The 24,915-nt window shown below is 53.7% G+C and overlaps 10 protein-coding genes across 10 annotated transcripts; 3 read left to right on the plus strand and 7 right to left on the minus strand.

The window, feature by feature from the left end:
* Positions 1-1,024: 1,024 nt before the first annotated feature.
* AYO20_04773 (hypothetical protein) lies at positions 1,025-4,880 on the minus strand (the record flags this gene model as incomplete). Its single annotated transcript, XM_022643068.1, has 6 exons — positions 1,025-2,164; positions 2,286-2,741; positions 2,810-2,935; positions 3,639-3,878; positions 3,938-4,706; positions 4,756-4,880. 6 exons carry the CDS (start codon positions 4,878-4,880, stop codon positions 1,025-1,027), a joined length of 2,856 nt encoding a protein of 951 aa, XP_022500879.1.
* A 683-nt stretch (positions 4,881-5,563) lies between these two features.
* Positions 5,564-6,074, minus strand: AYO20_04774 (hypothetical protein; the record flags this gene model as incomplete). The annotated part of the gene is made up of 2 exons (XM_022643069.1): positions 5,564-5,981; positions 6,031-6,074. 2 exons carry the CDS (start codon positions 6,072-6,074, stop codon positions 5,564-5,566), a joined length of 462 nt encoding a protein of 153 aa, XP_022500880.1.
* A 1,143-nt stretch (positions 6,075-7,217) lies between these two features.
* On the plus strand, positions 7,218-10,063 carry AYO20_04775 (hypothetical protein; the record flags this gene model as incomplete). The annotated part of the gene is made up of 4 exons (XM_022643070.1): positions 7,218-7,384; positions 7,459-7,698; positions 7,751-8,026; positions 8,083-10,063. 4 exons carry the CDS (start codon positions 7,218-7,220, stop codon positions 10,061-10,063), a joined length of 2,664 nt encoding a protein of 887 aa, XP_022500881.1.
* A 1,106-nt stretch (positions 10,064-11,169) lies between these two features.
* AYO20_04776 (hypothetical protein) lies at positions 11,170-13,236 on the plus strand (the record flags this gene model as incomplete). Its single annotated transcript, XM_022643071.1, has 1 exon — positions 11,170-13,236. One exon carries the CDS (start codon positions 11,170-11,172, stop codon positions 13,234-13,236), a length of 2,067 nt encoding a protein of 688 aa, XP_022500882.1.
* A 218-nt stretch (positions 13,237-13,454) lies between these two features.
* Positions 13,455-14,342, minus strand: AYO20_04777 (hypothetical protein; the record flags this gene model as incomplete). The annotated part of the gene is made up of 2 exons (XM_022643072.1): positions 13,455-14,230; positions 14,294-14,342. 2 exons carry the CDS (start codon positions 14,340-14,342, stop codon positions 13,455-13,457), a joined length of 825 nt encoding a protein of 274 aa, XP_022500883.1.
* Positions 14,343-15,207: 865 nt separating this feature from the next.
* AYO20_04778 (hypothetical protein) lies at positions 15,208-18,779 on the minus strand (the record flags this gene model as incomplete). The annotated part of the gene is made up of 2 exons (XM_022643073.1): positions 15,208-15,233; positions 15,290-18,779. The coding sequence occupies 2 exons, from the start codon at positions 18,777-18,779 to the stop codon at positions 15,208-15,210; spliced, it is 3,516 nt and encodes a 1,171-aa protein (XP_022500884.1).
* Positions 18,780-19,514: 735 nt separating this feature from the next.
* Positions 19,515-20,987, minus strand: AYO20_04779 (hypothetical protein; the record flags this gene model as incomplete). Its single annotated transcript, XM_022643074.1, has 2 exons — positions 19,515-20,819; positions 20,874-20,987. The coding sequence occupies 2 exons, from the start codon at positions 20,985-20,987 to the stop codon at positions 19,515-19,517; spliced, it is 1,419 nt and encodes a 472-aa protein (XP_022500885.1).
* A 231-nt stretch (positions 20,988-21,218) lies between these two features.
* AYO20_04780 (hypothetical protein) lies at positions 21,219-22,490 on the plus strand (the record flags this gene model as incomplete). Its single annotated transcript, XM_022643075.1, has 1 exon — positions 21,219-22,490. One exon carries the CDS (start codon positions 21,219-21,221, stop codon positions 22,488-22,490), a length of 1,272 nt encoding a protein of 423 aa, XP_022500886.1.
* Positions 22,491-23,098: 608 nt separating this feature from the next.
* On the minus strand, positions 23,099-23,949 carry AYO20_04781 (hypothetical protein; the record flags this gene model as incomplete). Its single annotated transcript, XM_022643076.1, has 2 exons — positions 23,099-23,846; positions 23,900-23,949. The coding sequence occupies 2 exons, from the start codon at positions 23,947-23,949 to the stop codon at positions 23,099-23,101; spliced, it is 798 nt and encodes a 265-aa protein (XP_022500887.1).
* Positions 23,950-24,524: 575 nt separating this feature from the next.
* On the minus strand, positions 24,525-24,875 carry AYO20_04782 (hypothetical protein; the record flags this gene model as incomplete). Its single annotated transcript, XM_022643077.1, has 1 exon — positions 24,525-24,875. The coding sequence occupies one exon, from the start codon at positions 24,873-24,875 to the stop codon at positions 24,525-24,527; it is 351 nt and encodes a 116-aa protein (XP_022500888.1).
* Positions 24,876-24,915: the final 40 nt, after the last annotated feature.

Below are 24,915 nucleotides of genomic sequence, written 5' to 3' on the forward strand. Positions count from 1 at the left end.
TGCAATAGAACTTACCGTCCCGCTTGATAACCCTGGTCTGATTCTAGGTCGAGTCCGAGTACATACAGCATTGCGGCCGCTGATCAAAGGGAATGGTGTCTCAAGAGTGGGTCTCCAGCCGTCTGCTCATGGCCCTTTCAAAGACGTTGTCTGGGCGGCTAAGGCGATGGCTCCTGCACGAAAATGCTTCTGCCTGGTGCATGGGAACCCAGCGGTTCGTATATACTCCTGGAGTAATACCTTCTGCCTGAGGAATTTTATCGATCGCTTCCCTCGCCTTTGTGTACATCGATCGCCACCTCAGACATATTGGCATCATGTACGGGCAGGAGACCAAAGGTATTCCGGCCCAAAAGAGACGTTCAAGTGGATGTGAAAAGCTGACATTCACTGTTGAAGCTTGCCCACCGTACGAAGCTCCAGCAACTGCGTGCAGCCATGCTGCACCAGTGATGTAGGTAACTGGCATTTTCACCGTCGGGCTCTCCACTTACCTCAATGACCAGGCACTATCATGCTCCAACTCCCCCAGTCAGGCTGGTATGCACAGCTGAACACTGCTGTGCTCCACCACTCCATTTGATGCCGACAGCAATCCGCGATCTTGGTCACCTGGAGGCACTGGTCGACTGTCCATACTGTGGAATAAGGGGAAAGACCAAGACAAGTTTGCTTAGCGGGAACATGAATCAGTTGGTATTTCAATCGATACTCGTGGACTGCTGCTGACACGTCCTCGTGAACAGTGCATGGGCCGCATGCTTGTTCCTTACCACCGTCTTATTCACCTTCGCCCCTTACATGTGCAGTAGCCTGAAGAATATCGAGCATCGTTGCAGAAGCTGCGAGAAACAGCTCGCCATCTGGCATCGAAGTGGACGTACGGTGCCCAAGTAGGATGTACAATACCCAACTTCGATCACTGTGAGCTTGAACCCAGCAGCTTGAGCCATTCAGAGTATACGATGTCGAGGAATGTCTGTGCACAGATTACGCCTTCCGTGAATGAGGCTATGCAGGATAGTCAATCGAAAAAAAGAGATTCGGCAGACGGCATCTCATTGGATGCCTGTGGATTGAAGAATGATTCCCAGCCTTGATCCAGATCCGTCATGAAGTCAAGAGAGCCAGAGACCGCTTGAAACTCATCCTGTGCCCAAGGCAAGTCGGAGTCAAAGCTATACATACCCTCATAAGTGATTTTTGGAGATTGAGGATTGAGATCAGCACTAGGCATACCACTGCTCGAAGAGTTGACAAGACAACCTGGATATGCTGCTGAAGACCCCTGATCGCGCGACGGCTTTAGGCTGCTGGACTTCAAGTGCCGCTCCGAAGCCACGTAGAGAGTTCCAAAATAAGGGATTTTTATCCTCGGTGGGACTGCACAGTTCAATGAGCCTTCCTCTTGAGCCAGCACTAGCAATGTAGCCAGAGTTTTCTGACATTGACGAGCGAGACCATTGACCCTGTTTTCCGCCACTCTCTGCAAGGCTTTCAGGGTTTCGTTGCTTAGCTCCATATCATCCGGCAGAAGATGATCTCCCGAGCCACAGAACGCCGCAACGACCAGTATGACTGCAGCCATAAAACCGACAAAGTCAAGCGACTGACAATCAAAAATGGGGCTGCCGTCAACATAAGACCTCAAAACTTGATAACGCTTCAGCAGTTCTCTTGCCGACTCGATCGCCGTCAACCTGCTGCTCACGTAGAGGTGGGATGTCGGCGACTTGAGGAGATATGGTAGATGCAAGTATATCCTGGTGAGGAAGTATTGTGTCTGACATATCAGCCTTTCTCGTGATTCATTCAGGTCGGTCGAGCAAGCGTCTGCGGTGATTTTGTGGTCCCACCAATGCCTTGGCTTTGTGCTCGCTAGGGTGGTGAGCTCGTCATCGATGTCCACAATCTCAGAGAATTTCGGGCCTTTGCGACTCTGCACCTGGTCAATGACGCGGCCCGTGATCATGCCTAAGCGGATCGCAAAAGGTAGCGTTGCGTAGCCAAGTTGGCTTGTTTCACTTGCGTACGTGACAATGAAGGAGTTGTCCGAGATAGAATAGGGCAGACCGAGCAGGATGGACAAGAACCGATCACCGAGATAGAGTGTCCACCAAGCAGCACTCCGTCTGTGGGAGCTCGAATAGTTGCGGTGCAGATTCTGAGACAAGTCAGCAACGCCCGAAGAAATTGTTCGCAGACCTGGAAGGGAGGACGACCATAATCTGAGCCAGTGAGATGCCGTGACGGTTACACAGAAAGGCACGAAGAGGCTGACCAACATCGAGATACACCTTGGCGTGGAAAACAGCCAGAAGGAGTCCCTCGACGCTCCTCGCAAATCGGTCGCTTGCGAGAACAAGACGATCAACCACCGCAAGATACTCTGAAGCCTCGGCGGCATGATGACGACCGTAGGATGAGACAAGGAAGCCGAGTTCTATCGGGGTACCTATCATGTAGACTCGTTCCAGGAACTGCAGGAGGCTCTCCTTGGGAGCATCTGGCCCAAATGTCTTGATATGCCAGAAATCCCACCATTTGGTGTCTCCAGAGAAACATTGTCTCAGTTCGTTGTAGGGTGGGAGAGCAGCTCTGAGCTGTTCGCAGATGCGACTTTCTCCAGCATCCAATCTTGAAGTAGGAAATATTTGGCATTTCCTATCAGCATGGAGATTGAAATCATCTGCGTCCTGCTCCGATTGGTTCGTGTTCGCGACTTGTTGAGTTGAAAGAAGCTGCTCGGAATTCAGCCAGGCTTCCTCCCCACGCGTCAGATACCAGAAAGAAACTTGTTATTCCGTACTTGAGTAGCCTCCAATGCAGCCACGAGTGGAGCGCGGCGAGCAAGTTCAGACAGGTCATCATCCGAGTCCTGAGTCATCCCTACATCTTCCACCGAAGTAGAAGCAGGGGCTTGAGCAACAACGCTCTGGTCTCCAGAGAGAGATTCAACCAGGCGCTCCAAAGTGGCCACTCTTTCTCTTAGAGACTTCTTCTCGTCGTTTGGATCATCTATACCACGAGGTTTTGGCACAACGCAGGCAAGGCCGCGTGCGAGACATCGGGTACATCGGTTGGTGGAGTCTGCACTGTATATACAACGGATCTTCCTCCGTCTACCTACCAAGAGTTAGACACAAAATCACACCGAACCTCGCGTCATCGAAGAGAAGAGTTCAATGAGACGGGACGAGAGAGTGAGATGGACACAGCTTACACTCAGAACAAGTCCGAGACGCCTCGCGCTGTTTCTTGGTCACCCTTGAAGTGTCGGTTGTTTGAGACATATCGCATAAGAGTCTGGGGGAAACCCTCTGTAGTGCTGGAAGAAGTGCATGACTGGAATGTGGATGAAGAAGAGAAGCATATGAAGAGAGTAACGAGTGAGACGCCAAGCATATGCCAAGGGATCGGAGTTTATGAAGGCAACGGAGTTTAACTCTAGCAACGCGGCCACAGCCTTGGCATCCGGAGCCTCCGCCATCCTCACTCAGCCGTGCGAGGCTGTGGTGTATTTTCACCCCTTTTTCTTATGTGGTCGTCCTTCAAGGGATGGCCTAGATGCAGAGAGATATCCGTTAGCCCCAGTCCTACTTGTCGCATCGCTTCGTCAGTCATATCCAGCCACATACCTTTGGTTCTTCCACGCCTTCAAAGCCTCCCCAGCGCACCTCAAGTTTTGATGGTCTCGTCGGCCCAACATGCTTGTCGGCCAGACCCGACAGAAACGCGTGAGGATAGCCCAGGTCGATCGGAACTGCTTCCTCGATCTCTCGCATGTCGTCTTCGCTGAGCTTGACGCTCAAATTCTCGATATTGGCCTGGAGTTGCTCGATTTTCCGACACCCGATGATTGGGAACACGTACGGCTCCTGCGCAAAGTTAACAATCGCTCGTTATCTCCCGGAAGCCAGGGAATTGTCTGCTATACCTTCAATGTGACGTATCTCAAAGCAATCCCAACAGCGTTTGTGCCCTTCCTCTTCGCGACTCGGTCCAAAACTGCAGTGGCGCGCTCGAAGGCCTCCAGCCCCTTTCCAGAGAGATCATAAGCGGGCCTCCCTCCCTTTTCGGCCTTTTCGGCCTTGGTTTTGAACTTGCCAGCGCCCATTGCTTCCCACACGGTGATGGCCATCCCTTCGGCCTTGCACATGGGGACTATGTCTCGCTCAATATCCCGGGCCACAACGTTCCACAACCCTTCGTAGACCACAAACGGGGTCAAGCAATGCTGGCGGGCATAGTCATTGGCCTTGACGACCAGCCAGGCCGGCCAGTTGGAGATGCCCAAGTACAGGACCTTACCTTGCTTTACAACATCGTCAAGCGATCGCATCAACTCGGGGATATTGGTTACTCCGTCCCAGGCATGCACATAGAGGATGTCGACATAGTCTGTTCTCATTCGCTGAAGGCTCTCTGCGAGTGAGAGGCGCAGACTCTTTCTGTTGGCGCCGCCAAAGTTGGACGTGATGGTTCCTTCTGGAAATTGTTCTGGGAATTTGAAGGGCAGCGCGAACTTGGTGGCGATGATCATCTGGTCTCTGACTCCGCGATCAGCCATCCAATCCCCAAGCCACTCTTCTGACTCCCCGCCCATGTAGAAGTTGGCAGTGTCAATGAAGTTGCCACCGGCATCATGGAAGCGGTCGAGGATTTCATAGCTAGTCTCCTTGTTGCAACCGCCCATAGCCGCACCCCTATACTTCTATTAGCGAGCACACTGCAGGACGGAATACAGCCACTGACCATAATCTTTGGCCGAAGCCCATCGCCCCCAGGCAGACGGGAGAGACGAGTATGGGCGCATTGGGACAAAGGAGACGATGCTGACCGAGTTTGGTGCGCGGCGGTGGAGCAGGTGCAGTAGCCATTATGGGGGCCTTGTATGGGATGTGTAGTTGAGGAGACTGGAAAGGAAATTGTTATGAGAAGTGTGTGATGACTCTCTTTTTTTTCCCTTTCAGACAGAGGATGAGCACCATTTATGCTTCTCATCTTCCATGCCATTGCGCTGAGAAGCGGCCCGACGTCTCTTGCTGTATACACTTGCAGACTTGTCAATGCACCTGCGGAGGATGGTAGGATCAAGGTGCGGCCCGCTTTTGTTCCGCCGCGATGCCAAGGAGTCAAGGGACGGCGAGAAAAGGGGCCATTGGAACTAGACACCTCATCCACCATCATGCACTTTGTCATAGCCAAGAGCTGCTGTTACAAGTGCTATGACTACAATCACATAATGCTTCCCTGCTGGGTGCCCTGCTAGCTCATGATGGTTCCTAAATGGTACCAAGAGCGGAGTCCAATCCTTCCACCAAAGTCCAACTCGGTTCCCTCTCGTCCGCATTCCACCTTAACGCCGCCCGTGTATATGGCTTGAGCAAAATTCTTCCCTGACCCCTGAGAAAACCTTGCGAATAGGTCAGTAGGATCGACTTCGAAAACCGCATCATCTGGGCTAGTACAGTCAGCAAGTGTTGATGTTGGGTTGGCAGGATTCATTCTGGACCGACCTACCCTAGCACTGAACATGAATTGTCCGCCTTTGCTTAGGACGTCATGGCTTGAACAAAGCATCCAGGTCCATGACAGCTTCGAGGTAGGATGGAACTTGAGTAAGTTGTTCATCCCCAGCTTGCGTCTTTTGATCACCGGTAGTGGCACCCGTGGCTCCGGTAGGCGTTGATATCCAAAGAGTTCTGGAAGAATTGCGCTCGACAGCTTCTCCTTCACTACAACCCGGCACAGCACTCCAGGCGCCTATATACTTGAGCGCTTCGTCGTTGGCTTGGGCTATGTCGGCAGACTGACACTGACGTTCTTGCGAAGCTGACTCGAGGCTTGAAGTGCAGATCGAGCTTCCATCATTGCAGACAATCGACGATCTCATTGTCTCGGTCAGGTATGATCCATTCCCAACAGCAGGATGAGAATGCTCGTTCGGTTTGATGCGAGAAGAACCAGTTGACTCGCGCCTGAAATCGGGTTAGCAAGAGACATCCACAACAACTACATCAGACTCACTTGGTGGTTCCATCAGTGGTCGATTTCTGATCGTCCTTCTCCATGATTTGTGCAGATCAGAGCCCTCCCTGTTTTGACCCGTTATGGTTGATGAAGGAAATCATCCTCCCCTTCAGACGAGCTCCAGCTCTTATATTTTCTCGGTTGTCGTTGGTTCAACTGTGCCGTCTCACGGGTCCTTGTGGGCATCGGCCATGGTACACTCCGTTTCATCGTCTTGTTTTCGAGGATCCCTTTTTGCCTACGTGTTACCATGGTCAAAGGTGCGGGGACCAATCCAGATCGATCAAGTGTCAAGTCTGTTGGCATCTCCCGTCCGCCACTGATCAGAGAACCACAAGCCTCAGACCTGAGAACGAAGAACATGAAGTGATCGGACCAGTCAGCCTTGTTGTCTCCTTTTGAGGCTTGAGATTCTACAATTCGTCTCGACATTGGCTCTTCATCTTTTGTCGACCCCCTTTCTCTCAGGCACCGCCAGGAGGGCCAGAGGACGTTTACGTCTGCATGATGGCGGTCTCAAGGCGGTAAATGGAGACTCGAGATTTTGAATCGGTGGAATGGTCCATCCGAAGGCAACGGGCACTAAAATCCTTACTGCATGCACATACACAGCCTCGGTCAAAAAGGGTGGTTTAATAGCTACGGGGGTTGTTTCAAGGAACAATGCAGTCTTTAGAAAACTCTCCGTGGTGATGTGCCCCTCTATTGGTCATCGCACTTTTGCTCCTCCCTCCGTTTCGCTGAGGCGAATGCGCTTGGGGCCGCATGGTTGGTGTGGTGAGCGGCCATGGCCCATGCGATTGGTCTTCACTCCTTTGCATTGGCATCTCCCGGCTTTGTGGCCTCCCTGCCTCCTTCCACCGTGTGACACAAGACACCGCTGTCCATGGTTGCCTTTCCAGCAGGGTTCGATTTAGCCACGACAGTGGCTAGTCGCGTCAAATCAGTGCCAGCAGAAGACCAAGAAGTCAAGGGCTCGGTCGTGGTCGTGGTCGGGAAACTGTTGTTAGCAATTTTGCGTCTTGCGGCTGGCACAGATGTCCTCTCAAGCCTACGAGCACACATACCTGGGAGTTTTTATTTAAGTATGGCTCCTCAACACGCCTTGAAAAAAGGAAACTATTGTCCTTAATCATCTCTTTCCATCCCCCCACCACCATACCTTCTTACTTTGACAAACAGTCATGGACCAGAACTTCAGCCTGCAGTTTTCCGACTATCGATCTGATCTGCCTCTTGCAGAGAAGTGGAATCGGCTGAAGCCCGCAATCGCCCGCCTCTACGTGGAGGAAAACCGGAAGGCTGAGGAGGTGCAGGAAATCATTCGCCGCCAGTGCGGCTTCGATCTTGGGTAAGCCCCCCTCAATGCCCATGGACTTCTGACTCTCTTGACCCGGAAAAACGGCCAACGGTTGTCTGTTGCAGGATCCATCAACTCAAATACCAGATCAGAAAATGGAAGCTGAAGAAGAACATCCCGACCCCGACCAAGACCAAGATGTTCGAGATGAAGGAGTCAAGAGCCTCCAGAGGAAAAGAAACAGTCTTCGAGTACCATGGGAAGGCGGTCGATAACAAAAAGCTCGCTAGACTGGCCAAAAATATGGTTCACAAGACCCCAGGAGGCAGGAAGGAGATGACAAAGCTCGATATCGCGCCTGGAATGTAAGGCTCCCCTTCTCGTCGCTCGGAGAGTCACTTCCTGACAAGGTTCCAGCTTCATCATGTGGAACATGCCTTATGGGGCACTGCGATACTCTCAAGCAGGCCCGATCAACCACATCTCGCCCAACGTTGTAGCATCTACGCCTGCTGGAAACAGCGACATCGTGGCAAGAACCCCAGGGTCGTACGGAGCCCAGAGTCCAGCCACCGACTCTCCATCCGGGCTTTCTCGGGCCCTGAGGACGAAAACAGCCCTGGAGAGGGCATACTTGTTCGTGGAAGGGAAGCACAATGAGCTCCTCAGGTCAATGGAAAAGTCTGAGCGAATGTGAGTGGCTGCTGCTCAAGCCTTCATTCTCACCTGCGATTTGCTGACATGACCAGGACCATGTCTACATGGCTGTATCATTTCTGGCTCTTTGCATACAAGACGGCCAGATACTGGGGAAGAGGCCCTCGCAACTGGACCGCAGATCTTCTCGAGCTTGACAAGTACGTGGAAAAGCTCTCCATCTCTACGGTTGGAACGCCGGATGGCCCTAGGGCAAGCGCAGATGCCGACCAACGCCATGTCCCTGCAAGCCAATGGCTCTCAGATGGTATAACCCCAAGCATCCTCTGTAACTGGGGGGTCCATGTTCCCGGAATGAGCTATGAGCGCGCTCCGCACGACGACTCTGACGACGACGAGGACGACGAGAACGACGAGTGGAAAGGCTGGCCACAGGCGTGGAAGCGCGACAGCTTCGTCAAGAAACTCCACACCGCCCTGTCACAAAATCTTTTCAGCAATATCGATGCCGACAACCTTCCGATCGCGCTCTCTCGCCTCTTGACAAACTCCAGTGGTACTAGAGATCAGTTTCTTGAGGAAGGTCTGGCTTTCAGCATCATGGGCCGCAACGTCGACCTCATGTTCTCGCTGGCGAGGGAGATCAAGCGCCGTGAAGTTGATGTTGAGGGAATATTCCCTTTCCATCTGGCCACCACTTATCTGTGTGGGTCGAACCCGTGTTGCAATGCTTTTGGACGACTGCTCTATCACCCTGGCAGGTATCCCATCAGGGCCATGTACGTCAACGATCGCGGCCATACAGTTCTGGACAATCTCATGATTGTCATTGTCAAGGCGCACACAAGCTGCGTTCCTGGCGACGTCGATGAGAAGATGAAGTCACAGAGACGTTTCGCGGGGGAAGAAGTCGACATATGTGGAAGATGGGATGCTGATTCCAAGGAGATCAGAGCTCTTGTGGCCAGGGGTTTGTCGAGGATTCCCTTTGACTGGAAGCACAAGTTCTGTCACACCTCGACCCAAGTCGTGTGCCACTGCATCAGCCTTATGTTTGGTGCTCCCTGGAAGCCTGACATCGACCGTCCAAGTGGCTTGTTCAAGAAACAGTGTCAGCACTGCACACTACGCTTCACACTGCTGCCACTCCACACCTTGGTGATGGTTGCATTCCTGCTGGCCGAACGAGGCTGCGAGGAGGAGGACCTATTCGGCATGATTGCGTGCTTGGTTTGCCTGCTCTCGAGAGGCGCGAACCCTCTGCGAAGTTCGAGGCTGTCAGCGCCGGTATTGTATGGCACGGATCAAGATGTCTGTTGCACTCACAAGACACTGACGCCTTTGCAGCTTGTGAAACACTTGCCTCAGCAGTGTTTGCAAAGATGGACTCCTGCTATCCGTACTGGCTGGATCATTCTTAGCCATGTGCTCAGACTTTCGGAGAGAGCCTGGCGCCCAAGTACAGCTCAAGCCACGACGAGCCCAACCTTTGACTTCAGTCGGTTTATTAGCTATCCTGACGATGCGCACGACCGCTATGCAGGCGATTCGATGGATGTCGACCCTGCTGGAAATGCGATGGATATCGACCATGACACAGTCAGTGATGATGTTGTCGATGAAGACATCCACCACTGTCACGAGTGTGGCAGCACCAACCACTTTCACGGCAGCCACCAGCTTCGTGACCTCTGGGCAGCCATACAAGCAGAGCTACTCACATATAGACGTTTGCGGGATGGGCACAGATGGGTTTCGCCAAACTTCAACATGGATGAAGTGCTTCGGAGTCTCGAGAGAGGTCGCCCGGTCCAGGTCGGTCTGATTGAACGCAAAATGCTCCGCGACTACTGTGACTGCGGCAATTTCCTTGCTTCCAAAGACCATGACTGCCCGTGTGTCGACATGGTTTGTGCCGAATATTTTTCGAACCTGGAAGAATGGGACCGCACGACGTTCTTGTGGTGTCCGGAGAAGCGGTGGCATCAGGCGGAGGCCTCAGACAAAGCGGACAGCGACTATAGCGACCCAGACTACCCTGACGAGGAAGAGAGTGACGATGAGGATTTCTGAAGTGTCGTGGTTGGTCATGGTGGTGTTTACGAGCTTGGAGTCTTTCTTTGTTCTGGCAGATATTTGCTATCAGAAGGAGGAGTTATGGTAATCATGGCATGTCTGGGGACCAGGGAATAATCAACGATAAACCAAATAGGCATTTCTTCCACGTTTAGGACCTTGTCGTCGTGGCTGGTCCTGACGGTATTTCTTTCGTCTCTAACTTGGGCAGGCGAAACAAGGCCGTCTGTTCCACTTGTCTGGAAGGGTGATTTGTGTGTAGGCGTTCCAGAGCCTCCTCACGTGATCTGAACTATCTGTCTCTCAGTTCGTTTCCGTGTTTGCTACTCGTACTCGGTACATTTACTTGGGCTGGTGGCGCTCAAAAAGGGGCCGGATTGGGACGCGGCCAATTTCCACCGGTTTTACTAGAACAAACTTACCATCATTTTTTTCCCTCACTCTCTCGACTCGACTCTTGCGCAACCTTTCACTGTCCGAGGACGCGTTTACCTCTCGATCATGCCGGTCCAATACCACAGCTCGAGATGTATGTTTCGCCTCAATTCCTATCTATTGAAGACCAGGCTGAATCTCAGAGTGCCTTGACGACCCCAACACCAACCCTAAGCCACATTCCTACACGCACCAGTATCGGCATGTCTCAATACCCTGGGCCCAAGAGGTGGAGACCGTCCAATCCAGAACCGTGGCGTAGCTGACAATTCCCAAAAGCCATGATACGCCCGTCTAGACCCCCTCTAGAGAGCCTTGTATGGTCCAGCAGAGGATGCGAGTCCCAGCCCGGACCGCCTCTGCCGTTATTGTTGCCCCTCAAGCAAGCCTCCCGCAACGACATGTGTGCCCATGGCCGCCTTGACATCTAATAGTCGACCGGCAGAGTTTTCTACTCCCTGATATTGCAACGTCCACGCCGCACTGGGCTGGCGTTGGGAGAGTGCGCGGTGGGCACGCGAGCCATGGAGACGCAGGTACCGAGAACATATCTTCAGCCAGCTGAACGGGGAGTATAAGATCCAGAGAGACCCGCCAGCAAACGGCCAACGCTCTCTCCTCGTGGCCTCGCTTCCTAGCGTTCAGTTCCTCTATCCACCTCGCAGACGATGGATCAAGCGGCAAATCTCACCAGCGGCACCGGAGCGACTCTCGCCGCCGTCCTTCAACATTGGCATCACAAGGCAGTACCTCGAAAAGCCGGAGTTGAACCTCTACCAGACGAGCCGAAAAGGGCATACGCAGGCACAAAGGTCGACATCACCGAGTTGCAGCCCTGTACTCCGAGAACACCCAACAAGACCTTCTCGGAACCGCCCCTGCGAGAGTGGCCTCAGGAACCCGTCCCCATCACCAATGAACCAGTCGTCGAGCGATGTCTGGACGCCGTCGACGTGATCTTGTGTCTCCTGCCCTGCGTCCTCATCGTCAAAGCCGGGCTCTGCGTCCTGGCTTCTGAAATTGACAAGACCCACGTGGGTGCCTCGATCGACAAGACCAGTCAACTGACCCTCCGCCTCATCGAGTTCAACAGCCAACTCACCACCATTTTCACCATCATCTTCATCGTCATTGTCTCCACGACCGTGCGGCGGTATGCGCTGTGGAAGGCGGAAAAGGGGGCTACCCTCGGGGAGATTGAACAACTGCACGCATCCATCAGCTTAACGGCGACCCTCAAGGCAATCTGGTCCCTGCGGCGGTTCACACTCACGGGCCTGAGCCTGGTCTTTCTCTGGTCCTGGTACTACGTGGGATCTCAGGCGGCGTCACGGGAGTACTCGTACCGGGACTCGGCCAGCTTTGGGACTCAATCGGTCGCATTTCTCAGTTCGAACGCGGTGTCTCCGTTCCAAGGAGACCAGATCGACATCGACAAGGTCTCGCCTGTCAAACTGACCGACATGACGGCGCGGTACCATTTGTACAGTTCGTTCACGGCGGGCACGCAGCAGACCAATGTGCAAGGCGTCCGAGAGGTACAGGGCGCCGACATCTATGGCGCCACTCTGACACCGTGGTACGGCCATCCGCGCGATAGTTCCGCACTCGAACTCGATCGGCATGGCTGGTTGGAGATCCCGCACATGTCTGATCAGCCCGTCATGTCGTCGATCGGCACATCACTGTACTGGCTGAACCGGACGGCCGGGGTGAACGCCTGGACACCGCAGAAAATGGTCGGGTCTTTCGTCTACCAGGTGTCCAACTTCCAAGCCAACTGCACGGCGCCGTTCCTGTCCACGAAGGCGAAGCCCAAGGGCTCGCTGCCCGCCATGTCGACGACGATGAACATGACGACGATGTCGTCGGATGCGAGCCAGCCCCGCGAACTGTACTTCTGGAACTTTGTCAACGACACGCACAGCCTGACCTCGACGTGCGAGATGACCAACGTGACTGTCCAGATCGAGGCCATCTGCACGGCCGCGACCTGCAAGCCCACGCGGATGAAACACATCAGCACGTCTCCGCGCACCTTACTGGACTCTGACGTCTTCGCGACGCCTTTTTTCAACTCCATGCTCCTGGCGTGCGGCTTGCCGCAACACGAGGGCGACTACTCGACGTTCGACAACGACAACGGCCTCGTCGATCTCAAGAACGACCTCGCGCAACAGACGCTCAACGATCCCTCACAACTCGAACGAGCCAGCGCGGACGCACGATTCCCCCTGTCCATGGCCATCACGCGGTACATGAATACGTACTTCACGTCGTCGCAGATGCTGCGATACGAGCACGGCTTCCAGAACGACCTGGCGGTGAACGGGTCCACTGCGCTGACCCAGCACGGCTCGGACTTCAGCTTCCTGACCATGGACGGCGCCATCTACAACCCGCAACACGCCCTGTCCTGGCCGTGGCTGGCCATGGACATCATCTCCAACATGGTCCTCCTCGCCACGGCCATGGGCGCGCTGTGGCTACGGAAGCACACACTGGCGCCGGACATCTTTGGGTTCGTGAGCAGCTTGACCCGAGACAACCCGCACCTGAACCTGCCGGAGGGAGGGAGCACGCTGTCGGGGATCGAGCGCAGCAGGAGGATGAAGATGGTCAAGGTCAAGATCGCGGATGTGGGAGAAGACTCGAGCGTCGGGAGAGTGGGTTTGACACAGGTGGATGGGTTCGAGGAGGCGAAGGACTTGGAAAAGGGGAGGACTTATTATTGATGAGTTACCAGTATTGACTGACATTGGCGGTGGGTTCATGAGGAAATATGCCTAGGTAATTAATGACACGGCCGTTTTGTTTTTGATTTCCACCATACATCTATCATACCTCCCCCTCTCTAACCCCGTTTCATTCCCACCTCGTACCCACCAAGTGAGTGGTCCACCAGAACTCACCTGCTCATCCTTCCCCTCCTCCATCTCCCAATCCCTCCAGACTATCGAATCGTAAAGCCGCCATCGACCCTGAGATCCGCGCCATTGATCATGCCACTGTCGTCTCCACAGAGAAACTCGATTGCGCTGGCGACCTCGTCCGGGACGGCAAACCTGCCCGTGGGGATCTCGGCGAGATGCTTCGCCCTCTTGTCTTCATCCGCCCAGGCTTTCGCGGCCAGGGGCGTCCACGTCACGGTGGGCGAGACCGTGTTGGCCGTGATGCCCTTGGGACCCCATTCCGAGGCCATGCAGCGGGTGAGGCCGAGCAAGCCGGCCTTGGAGGCGCAGTAGGCGCCGTGGCCGTCGAGGGCGACGTGGGCGGCCTGGGACGCGATGCTGACGATGCGGCCACCGGGCACTGGGGGATTCTCACCGTTCGACAGTGTGGCGGCGGCTCTGGATCGGTAGAGGTGGAAGAAGGCGGTGCTGCAGTTGAACGGGCCCAGCAGGTTCGGGAGGATGTTGCGCATGGCCTCCTCGGCCGACGTGTCCTCGAGAGGCTGCACCGAGACATAACCCGCCGCGTTGAGCAGGATGCTGGGAAAGGCCTTGTAGACGGAAGCGTCGGCCAGTTTGCCGTGCCGGCCCAGAACCTCCCTGACCGAGTCCTCGGAGGTGATGTCGCATTCAAACGTCCACACTCTGTCCGGCTTTTCAGACCCAAACACCCGTTTCACCGTGTCGGCCACACGATCCCGTTCAAAGGGAGCGTACAGTAAAGCCACATCTGCTCCCCGCGCATGGAGACGGTGGGCAATCGAAGAGCCGAGTCCGCCTGTGGGCATGTTGAGCAATGTCACTCACATCCATTTTGGGGGGAAAGCACGGAAACACTCACCGATGCCGCCGGCTATAATTGCGAGACGCCCCTCCAATGTAGTAGCCATGGTGGGAAGAGGTGGTAGCTACATCAAGAGCTGGTCAGACTCCAGGACGAATATCAGCAGCTCTTGTAATATATCGATGCCTGCCTGGTATTTTGACCCCGCACATGCTCACAGGTTACGACAGGTTCGACTTGAATACAGCCTGATATCGGATCGGCTGGTGTATCGCTTTTCCATCCGTCCATCATTACCTCGCGCTAGGTACCTCGCGCTAGGTACAACCCTCGGGTTTTCTATACTGGTAACCCGCTGTCCCCTCCCGCCCATATACTAGGTCGCAGGCTCTCTACCTTGTATTGACTTCACCATGTTACCCAACAATACGAGAGAATATTGATTATATGCTAATAGACACCCACAGCTTCAGGGTTGATCTTATGTCATTAAATCCGGCACCAAAATATATACCTAATAGTTGCAGCTTCAAACTCTTTGCGCTCGGGGAACATGACGCTTCCTCCGTCCCTTAGACAAACTGCTCGCTCCTATAACAGCCTGCTATGTAACTTCGCAGCTAGCCGCAAACCAAAAAAATATTGTCACGGTTGACTCCCACCATTGCTACCCCTTCGACCCCGAAATCTCTCGCTGAAAGTGGTATGAGTTTTTCAGCTCGGCGATACGGCGTTTCGTCCGTGTCGGTCGAATTCCCACATCTTTCTGTGGACCACGATGTCCTTAAGCTGGGTCGGATTTCGCAACCAGCAGGTGTTCAGGGCTTGACTTCTTTCACCGATCCTGCAAGAGGATGTCTGGCGCAGAGCACGCACAGTTGGCTCCTACAATAGTCCAATATGCACGTCGCGATCCCACGAGTGGTGGCTGGGGCAGAAAAGATTCAAGATCAATCGCTGGTTGACCTAAATCAAAAGCCGAATGGGTTTTGTGCAGCTATGCTTTCGTCAGTATTCCGTGTATCAAGGGCAGCTTGTGAAACGTAAACTTACTCGCATTGGCCAGGTTTGCTCTTCGTCCCGTTGGCTGAGGAGTCAACTTCTTAGCCTCAGTAACACCAAACTTCACAGGAGGAGCCGGGCCGGTCTTTTGCGCTTGCAAGGGCGCAATGGTCGGGAGCTGAGGAAGAGGTGGCAGCGGTGGCACAGGTGGTGTCTGGAAGCCCCCGAAGCCATTCTGCTGCGGGACTTGCCCGAACCCAGTGGCTTGTGGTTGTAGTGGCTGCTGGAAGGCAGTTTGTTGGGGTTGAAGTGGTGCCGCTTGCGGGAACCCTGCCTGGGGTTGAATACCTGGACCAAAACCATTGAGCTGAGGTTGTGGCGCAGGGGATACAAACCCGGTCCTTTGCGGTTGAAGAGCTGGTGGAAGAACCGTGTTGATGCCCCCCGGTGCAGGGCTTTGCTGAAACGGTAATCCTGTCGGTTGGGGTTGAAAGGATGGTCGTGGATCTGCAAAAGGACTTCCAGCTGCATTCCCATTGATATAGGGCTGCTGTTGGAACTGAGCAAATTGCTGCGGCTGGAATCCTGTAGGTTGCGGAGCCAGTCCGAATTGTCCAATACCTGGGGTTGGTTGAATGAAGCCGGTAGCCTGGGGTTGCAGCTGCAACTGTTGGAATTGCTGCTGAACGTGTTGCTGTGAAAGATCGTTCAAACTTTGGCCAGGTGGAGCTTGCAGGGCTGATGTTCGTGGGATCCCGGTGAGCTGCGGTTGCAACGGCTGAAGGCCAAATTGGTTTTGCTGGGGATTTTGAGGAGCGGAGGTTGGACGAGGGGGAGGTGGAAGCAATCCGGCACCGGCAAAGCTCTGCTGTGGTGCTACAGGTCGCTGTCGAGGGATGTTCAATTGTTGTGGCGTTTGTAACGCGGTCACTTGGGGTTGCAGTTGTGCAGGTTGTTGATTCAACTGCGAGAAGAAAGCAGGATTGGCACCGGTTTGTTGAGCTTGCTGTACAGGAGGAGATAAGACTGGAGTCGGGACAGTGGGTGGTTGTGGTGGTGGTGGTGGCGGTGGCGGCTGCTGCTGCACAGGTGCAGGAGTAGGCTGGAGAGGAGCGGGCAGCGGCCCGTCGAGCAGAGAGGACAAGTCCTTTGTTGCCCCCGTAGGAGGCTTCGGCGCTGGTGATGGTGTGGCAGCGGCTGTGGCAGGTTGTGAAGCGGCCGCAGGCTGGCTCGGTGTCTTGACCGTCCAAGCATCATCATCGAAACCGCTCTTGACGGGCTCCCTCGGCGGCGCCTGTGTAAGAGGCGTCGCTCTTGCGTCCGGAGGTGGCCTCTTTTCTTCCTCCTTCGACGCAAAGGCGTCTGCATCGACAACATCGCTGGTCGAACGTGTCGCCTCCGGCCTGCCTCTGCGTGTATTGTTATGTAGAGTTCCACCTGGTCCCGAGAAGAGACCTCCTTGCGCTGATTCTCCGTTGGTGCCATTGGTCATCGGAGCACGCGTCCGTGCAAACTTTTGGTCCAAAAACTTCATGACCTTGAGTATATCGCCCTCCTTGAAACCTAAGGTCCGCAGAGTTTCGGGTGTAATGTCGGGAAGCACACTTTCATCCATCGAGTCTCGAATCATGGCTTGCGCATATCTTTCGCATTGATGAGGGCCAACGCCAGCGGTGAGGAAGAAATCAAACCAGTCGTACTCGGGGGCTTTCGGCTGCTCTGTTGTGCGGGCCCCAATGCTGGCGCCGGTCCGAGAGGTGGGTTGTTCTTGATTTCGATGCCTCATCTTAATCAAATCAGCCACAGGAATGTGCTCTTCGATCGGTTCGTGTATTACCTGCTCAACATATGCAAGGTCTTCAGGCGACATCTTCGTTACAGGAACAGCAATCTTGACACCATTGACCTTGTGCAAATGAATCTTGCCATCTGTCACTCTCAAGAACTCCGCTTCAACTTTGAATGTCCCCGAATGGTCCGTCCATGTTCTGACTTTCTCGGGATCTGGCTTCGACCGACTCTTCTTCCGTTCGTCCTTCTCTCTTCGGTCTCGTCGTCGGGGTGGTTCATCGGCGAGACTGCTGCCGCGCTGGGGAATGTCACTGCGAGACCTTGCGAGCTCTGCTTCTTGACGGGCTCTGTCAGCTCTGGCTGCCTCTTTTGCCAGCCGTTCTTCTTCAAGTCGATTCTGATCAACCACGGACAAACCAGCATTTGCGCCAGAACGCGAAGGCGGCTCTATCGTCACAAACCCAGTAATCTCAATGTAGCTGCTGGGGACGACACCTTCTTTGCCGTTTTTCAGGCGTCTGACGTTCCACCACTCTTCGGATTTAGCGTCGTCCAGGATGATAACCTCATCCCCCACACCAACTGTGACTTCATCATCACCCTGAGCCGGGAAATCGTAGAGAACCTTTCCCTTCTTATGTGTTGCGCCCCCACTAGCAGCAGTCATGACTTCCCGTAAACCTTCGGCCCGTTGAGCGCCTGCAATCTCTCCCAGCGCTGACACGATTTCTTCTGCAGTGTCCTTTGCACCTGCGTGCAGGTCCAGACTTTTGCTCGGCTTGACCAGTTCAATAAAAACGTGTTTGCCCTCGATAGAATAGTGCGTCATCTTATCTGCAGTCCATTCCTGTGATGGCCCATCTCTTGACTTTTCCGGAGCGAGCATGATCGTACCCGTTGCGATATTTATCCCCAAAGTTGTTGGCATCTTCCTCCGCCTGCCCATGGCAGAGACCATTTCACTGATGTTGTACAGGTGAAAGCCGCCAGCCGATCGAACGGGAGCCTCCTCGTCCTCCGGCTGTGGAATAGCTCGGTTGTATGGGGGAGAAGGAAGTGGGCCCTGAGATACTTCGTTCGACGTAGGTCGTCGTGGGAGGGCGGGCGCGGGCTCTTCTTCGTCTGAGGCATCTGGAGTGAACTGTTGACGCGGGATTGTAGGAGGCGGAGACGATATTGTTCGAGCTGCTGTTGGGGAAGTCGGAACTCCGCCTCCCAAGACGCGGGCTAAGTTGGCGGCAGGACTGTGCACAGATCTTGCCGGAGAGACCGGGCTTGCAGGCGCTTCTGGCCCAGCTACCACAGGATTCGAGTAGCCTCTTGATCGTACAGAGGGAGATCGCGGAGGGGCCTGGGGAGCAGCAGAGGCCGAGCTTGATATCTCAATGTAGTTTGCTGGCGCAAATCCATAATCATCACCCACGCCGACCAAGGTCCAATCGGGGTCCGAGGTATCATAGACGTTTAATGCAGTGTCCTCAGCAAAAGAGACTTCCTCGTCGGTCTGGCGAGTGTAGTCATAGAGTGCTTTGGCAGTATGGGATGGCTTTGCGTCTTCGACATAGTTGTTTGGTATCAGACCCTCGGGTTCGTCATCATCATCTCCAGCGGCCTTTTTCTTTGCTCTCCACCAGTCATCCTCGCTGCTCTTCTCTAGAATATATAACAATTCCCCCTCTTTAATCTCTAACTCGCCAGAGCTCTGCGGGTGATAGTCGTAGATGGCGGTGCATATTGCAACGAAGCCCATAATGGGGACTGAGGCGGAATCGATAGGCTGGGAGCAGCAACAGTGGTCAGAGGGATTGGGTGGAGGTAAATGCCATCAATGTGAGGTCGGGCGACTCGGAGAGACTGGAAGGGAAATTGAGGTAGCGCAATTTGAGGGTTTCACCTCGACGGCTAAGCGAACAGTAAGATGGCCTGCTAGCGGGCGAGGACGAGTGAGAGTGAGGATGAGGACGATGGTTGACGCGGTTTGAAGCCGAAACGTTGTTGAGAATGTGGCGGTATGCAGTTCTGGAGGTCGTCAACGTACAGCAGATATCACGCTCACAGAAGACAAACAGAGGAACCAGCGGATGATATGGCAGGATCACAAGTTGAAGTTAGTTGGAGTTGCTCGAGATGTGCTCGCAGTTGGAACCGGTTCCAGGAACCTCCCCGGCGCAACTGGATGCCAAGAAGGGGCCTACGAGTTGCATCTCCCGTCGCTATCACCACCACTACCAGGTACTATTCCCATCTGGCCATCCTCCACCTTCACCGGCACAGGGCATCCAGAAATGCTTACATCAACCTGCATGATGAGGGAAGCTCTCCACGTATCACGGCTACCCTTCCTAGAAGTCTTTCGGCCCGGTTTTGCCATGCACTTCTCATGCCACGTCAAAAGTTTACAAGTCCATGGTTCCAAAGCTATTAGCTTTCGATTGTTGGTGGACGCTGGCTACATCAGGGCGATATTGGCTCATTTGCATTCGCTTTAACCATCTGCAGCATATTCTTCCTTGCTGCCGGTGTCTTCGTTGTCTTCCGACGGAGTGCTTTCTTCCTGCTCCTCGCCCTCCTCATCTTCGTCTGTAGCTACAACTCCCCTTAATTGTATATGTCCGTTGATGTCGTCCAGTCGCTCAATCTTCCAATCCTTTGAGCCAGCCAACTTCTGTAGCTCCTTGCGGAACGCATCAATATCCTCCTGGCTCAAATCGAGCTTGTCGAGCTCCGCCTTGGACATGCCAGAGATCTGTCCCTTCTTCTGCATGATGACTGTCTCGGCCTTTTCGTCTTTGGTCAGGACAATACGCCCCCTCTCGAGCCTCTTGCCCTCACGGCCGACAAGTTTCATTGCACCCACTTCCACATTACCCAGCATGATCTGTTGTGGCTGCCCTTGGCCGACTTGGCGAGAGCCCTCCTCTTCGTGACGCGCTTCCCATGCTTCCACGTCATCTTCTGAGATGATCTCCCGGCAAGTGATCGGATGTGCTCGACTCTCCTTTGGCGGCTGGAACGCGACATCGTTGCATAGTCGCGGTGTGTAGATGATCATGAGATAAGCGCAGGTGGCAGTCTCCTTGATCCAGCCGATTCGGTCGGTGAGTTGGGGGTTACAATGAAATTGAACCTCGATCTTGCGATTGTTGCCTGTGATATCGCAGGGTGTCCCTCCGTCGAGGCGCTGCACTAGATAGTTGGTCTCGGCCTTTGACTTGACTTCCGTCGAGAGGGCCTTGTCGGAACCAGGCTGTGCTTTTGAATCCGCCTGTTTTGGAGATTCAAACTTGCCTAAGACGTAGCTTGGAGTGGTAGGGTCTTCTTGTGGTGGCCATATCCGCCCATTGGTGCCTGGCGGCAGCGCATGAAATTGGGTTACCTGAGCGTTGTAGCAGAAGGAATATGTCCACCAGCCCGTGGAGTAGTATAGACACTGATTTGAAGCCATGCCCTGTAAAAGCTGTGCTGCCCGTGCAACGGCTTGGTCCAACTCTTTTTTTCGGTCCACCGCCGACGGTTCGGTGGTTGTCCGATTGTCGAAGGTGTCTTTTGCTTCTGGAATGAAGCACAGATGGGGATAACCGTGCAGGAGGAGGCGCTCATAGGAACCCAGTTGGGTCAAGTCCTCTGATATGGGGTCGGCATCCGTCTCCGAGTTTATATTGGCCGATACATCCTTGAGGTGTATCTGCGACGATCTTGAATCGCCGGAGGTGCCTTCGCTCCGCCGTCGGTCTAAAACGCTCGCGGCATCTGTATCAAGTATGTAGGTTTTCGCGAACTCAATGCTATACTGTGGCAGTCGTCAGTGCTGAAGCGTTGCCTGCCCGAAAAGAAGGAGGGGTACCTGGGGAAAGGCAAACAGATCATCATTGACGCTAAAGGTGGTTTCGCTCGCCCAACAGACACGTAGTACGAAAGAAAGCACGAGACATGCCCGAAGGCCAGAAGAACTCCTCATCACGATTCAATCTCTCGATTACATGGTGGACCTTTAGGCAATGGTTCTGGTCCAAGTCGCGAGGAAAACAACACGTCGCAAAAAGTGCTTCGCCGCAGCCCAGCAGTGACATACGCCAAGCGATGGTGCATTCTAGACCACGCCAAACAAGGGTTTCGACATTGTATGTTTTCCTCTGATATAACAGTACACAATCTTTCATCCAACCATTTTAAAGTAACTCTCGTAAACATGGCTGAGGAAGCCTCGTCGACCTTCTCCCTCGCCGGTAAAGGCTTGAAAATTGACACCAAAGAAGACCTCGAAAAACACATCAATGCACTTACATCGTCCCCCTCGGTCACCCACATCGATCTTTCTGGGAATACGTTAGGTGTCTCTGCCTGCGCTGCGCTGGCACCCATTTTGGCCTCAAAATCGACTCTCCAAAGCGCTGATCTACACGATATCTTCACGTCGCGTCTCCTCGACGAGATCCCCCTAGCATTATCCTCTCTTCTTACCGCCTTGCTGGAGTGTCCCAATCTCCACACAATAGATCTAAGTGATAACGCGTTCGGTCTCAAAACAAAAGATCCTCTCGTCGATTTCCTATCCAAACACACCCCGCTAAAGCACCTGGTCCTAAACAACAATGGCATGGGTCCCGAGGCAGGCATTGCCATCGCCGAAGCGCTCATCAAACTTGCGGAGCGGAAAGAGGCGGCCAGGAAAGAGGGGAAGAATGTGCCATACCTGGAAAGTATTGTATGCGGTCGCAATAGGTTAGAGAATGGGAGCATGCCTGCATGGGCAAGAGCGTATCAGGCACACAAAGCCGGAATCAAGAGCGTGAAAATGACACAAAATGGTATCCGACCGGAGGGTATTTCCCACCTAATTTCATCTGGTCTGTCAAAATGCGAAAATCTCGAGGTTTTGGACATGCAGGACAATACCTTCACGCTTAAAGGTGCACAAGCTCTCGCAGAGGCGCTAGGTGGTTGGTCAAATCTCAAAGAGCTGGGTGTCGGCGACGACCTCTTGGGCGCCCGTGGTGCAATCAAAGTTTTCGAGGCTTTCTCTGGAGGCAACAGCGAGAATGTGGAGATCCTCAGATTACAGTACAACGACATCACGCCAGCGGGTGTGAAGTCGCTACTGAGAGCTGCCAAACACGATCTTCCGAAACTACGGCGGGTGGAACTGAACGGGAACAAGTTTGAGGAGGAGGACCCCTCAATTGAGGAGTTGGCTGCGCTGTTGAGCGACAGAAAAGATGAACTGGGTAAGAACGAGGATCCAGAGGACCATTGGGGACTGGACGACCTAGATGAACTAGAAGGAGAGGAGGAGGAAGAAGAAGAAGAGGAGGAAGAGGAGGAAGAGGAGGAAGAGGAAGAGGAAGAGCTGGCAGAGAGAATCGTCAAGGAGGCTGAGGAAGCCGAGGAGGAGAAGGTGGCGGAAGAGAAGGACAAAGAAGTCGATGAATTGGCCAAAGCTTTGGAAAAGACTCATGTATGAACGACAGACAGTGCGGACTCACGGGCGCACGCTTGAGCATGGTTCAAGACATTGAGAATCACATTTTTTGGCAGAACAACATAGCATAGCACAGGAAGATACCCCCAATAGACACGAGTGTCAGTCTTTGAGGAAGATAAGCATTTCCTCCGTACGGGCTGAATCTCCTTGGGATGTCCACTTCTCACTCGCGTGTCGGGTGTATATCCGTGGCGACAAAGTCCGCAAGGTTCGAGGCATTTTGCGTTCGATGAATCAACCCTAGAAAGGGGTACATTGGTTGGCGAGCGAGTGCGTGTTCCTCCCTTGTAGCAAACACGACTTCCTTTTGGACGTCACCCGGCCAGTCACAGAATGTCATATCGATGTCGGGTCGGGGTCGAGGGTATACCCCTCATGCGTAAGGTTGCCCTGGTGGCCGAGTGCCTCAAGCTCAAGCTGACAGAGGCAGAAGTGCTAGACCAGTGTTGAATTCAGCCAACTGAAGTTGTGGCGATCGTCCCACAGCCGCCTATTGAGGCGAAGAGAATCGTTGCATTGCCAGGTTCTGTTGAACATCCCTCGAGGTAGGGCGATTTGTGACGTCCACGTCTCATGAAACGAGAGATCTAGCTGCCATATATCTGCAATAGTCGATCCTCGGCACCATCGAGAATGCTCCAATGATCCAGAACCTCCAGATTCTCTGCCTCCGCCTGGAACATCTTATGAGGTTCTTGACCCGGACCAAATGGATTGGCATTTGCACCTGGATTCATTTGGGCCATCTGCTGCGCCATCTGGCTGGCTGCGTTTTCATTGCCGAGAATGAAGATGAAAACACTTTGGAGGCCGAAAAGGCACAAAAAGTACCACGACAAGCTAGATACCCATCTGACATCCAGGTCTCGGGTCATAACACCAGACTGCAGCATAGATTTGAATCGAATGGTGAGCGGAAAGGGCAGTTTGAGGATGACGAAGCCGGCAAAGAATGCGTTAATCCAGGACATGATCAATGTCTGTGGAATCATCATGGCCATGTTTCCCTTCATCATTCCCATCATACCCTCCATAGCCGCGGGGTCAGACATTGGATTCGCTGCACCTTGATCCTTGGATTCCGGTCCACCTTTCAAAAAGGTGCCTTTGTGGTAGCCATCAACAAGATATTCTTTCCGACGGTTGAATGAAGGTGTTGTCAGCGCGGCAGCAGCGTTATTTCGCAAGTTGACCCCACGAAGAAGCGCTTGTCGTTCGCGGGACTCGAGAAGGCTGTTCGGCGGTTTCGGGGGAGTTTGCAGTAGGACTGAGGCGTAGTGTCGTAGGACTCCGGTCAATATCATCACAATCGTGATGGGCAGCAAGATCCAGTAGCTTTTGAACAAGTTAGTAGGGAACAGATATTGTCGCAGACAATGGCAACTCACAACAGAGCAGGATCACGATGGATCATTTGCTCCGCTCCTTCCACAGCCATCTTGTGTTCGACCGTTAATCTGCGAGTAGTGAGAATATGCACAGACTCGCTTGATATTGGACTGCGGTAGTGGCACAGACGATTGATGAGGAATGTCGTTGAATGGGCGAGATGGGTTCGGGAAACCTGCCAGGCCTGCCTAGTGCTTCAAATAGTGGCCATGTGGAGTCTTTCCGTCCAAAACGTGTCTATCTTGACTTCATGTTTCTACCACCATGTCCTCCAGGAGATAAAATGATGAATATACGGAGACAAAGAAGATTTGGCCGTGGCGCCCTACACATTTTCAAGACGTAATGATAACGCCGTGTATATCGACACAACAACAATGGTTATATCGCAGGGTTAGCCAGACTGACAACGTACTTGCGCGGTCAGGGTGGGGATGCAGTATTCCATAACAGCAATTCTCATTATGTCTCTCGTCGAGACGGCGCCTTCTCTGGCCGCGAAGCGGGCTTATCATTCGGATGACACCGAATGCCACTATCAAAGCTAACCCTCCCTATCCTCCAGTTGTGTGCGGCGTCTTGATCATATCCCAACCAACCTCCTTCTCAGCCTCGTCCTCGTCCTCAGCCCTCAGCCTTGTCAACTAGCTCCCATTCCCCCAGCTCACAGTCTGCGCACACCTTCGTCACGGCCAGCTCCTTGTACTTCGAGACCTTGATCATGGTAGGACACGTGGGCTTTTCTACCCAGCTCACTGCCCATAGCCCCTTGCATTTCCGAAAGTTGTCGCAGATGTACAGAATGATGCCTTTCAATTTGTAGCCATCATCACTTTGCTTCTCGTTGATTGATGAAAGAATGGCAGCCGCATCGGCGGGAGCTTCGTCAACACTTTGGACGTTGCTGCGGAAGGTGAGAACGCCGCGACCGTTGGGAGATGGGTTTGGTGCGCGAGGGAAGACTTTGGTGGTCATCATGCTGTCCCGTTTGACCCCAGGAACTGCGATCTGTGTG

The sequence above is a fragment of the Fonsecaea nubica genome (genome assembly GCF_001646965.1).
Source record: "Fonsecaea nubica strain CBS 269.64 chromosome Unknown Scaff26, whole genome shotgun sequence".
NCBI lineage: Eukaryota > Fungi > Ascomycota > Eurotiomycetes > Chaetothyriales > Herpotrichiellaceae > Fonsecaea > Fonsecaea nubica.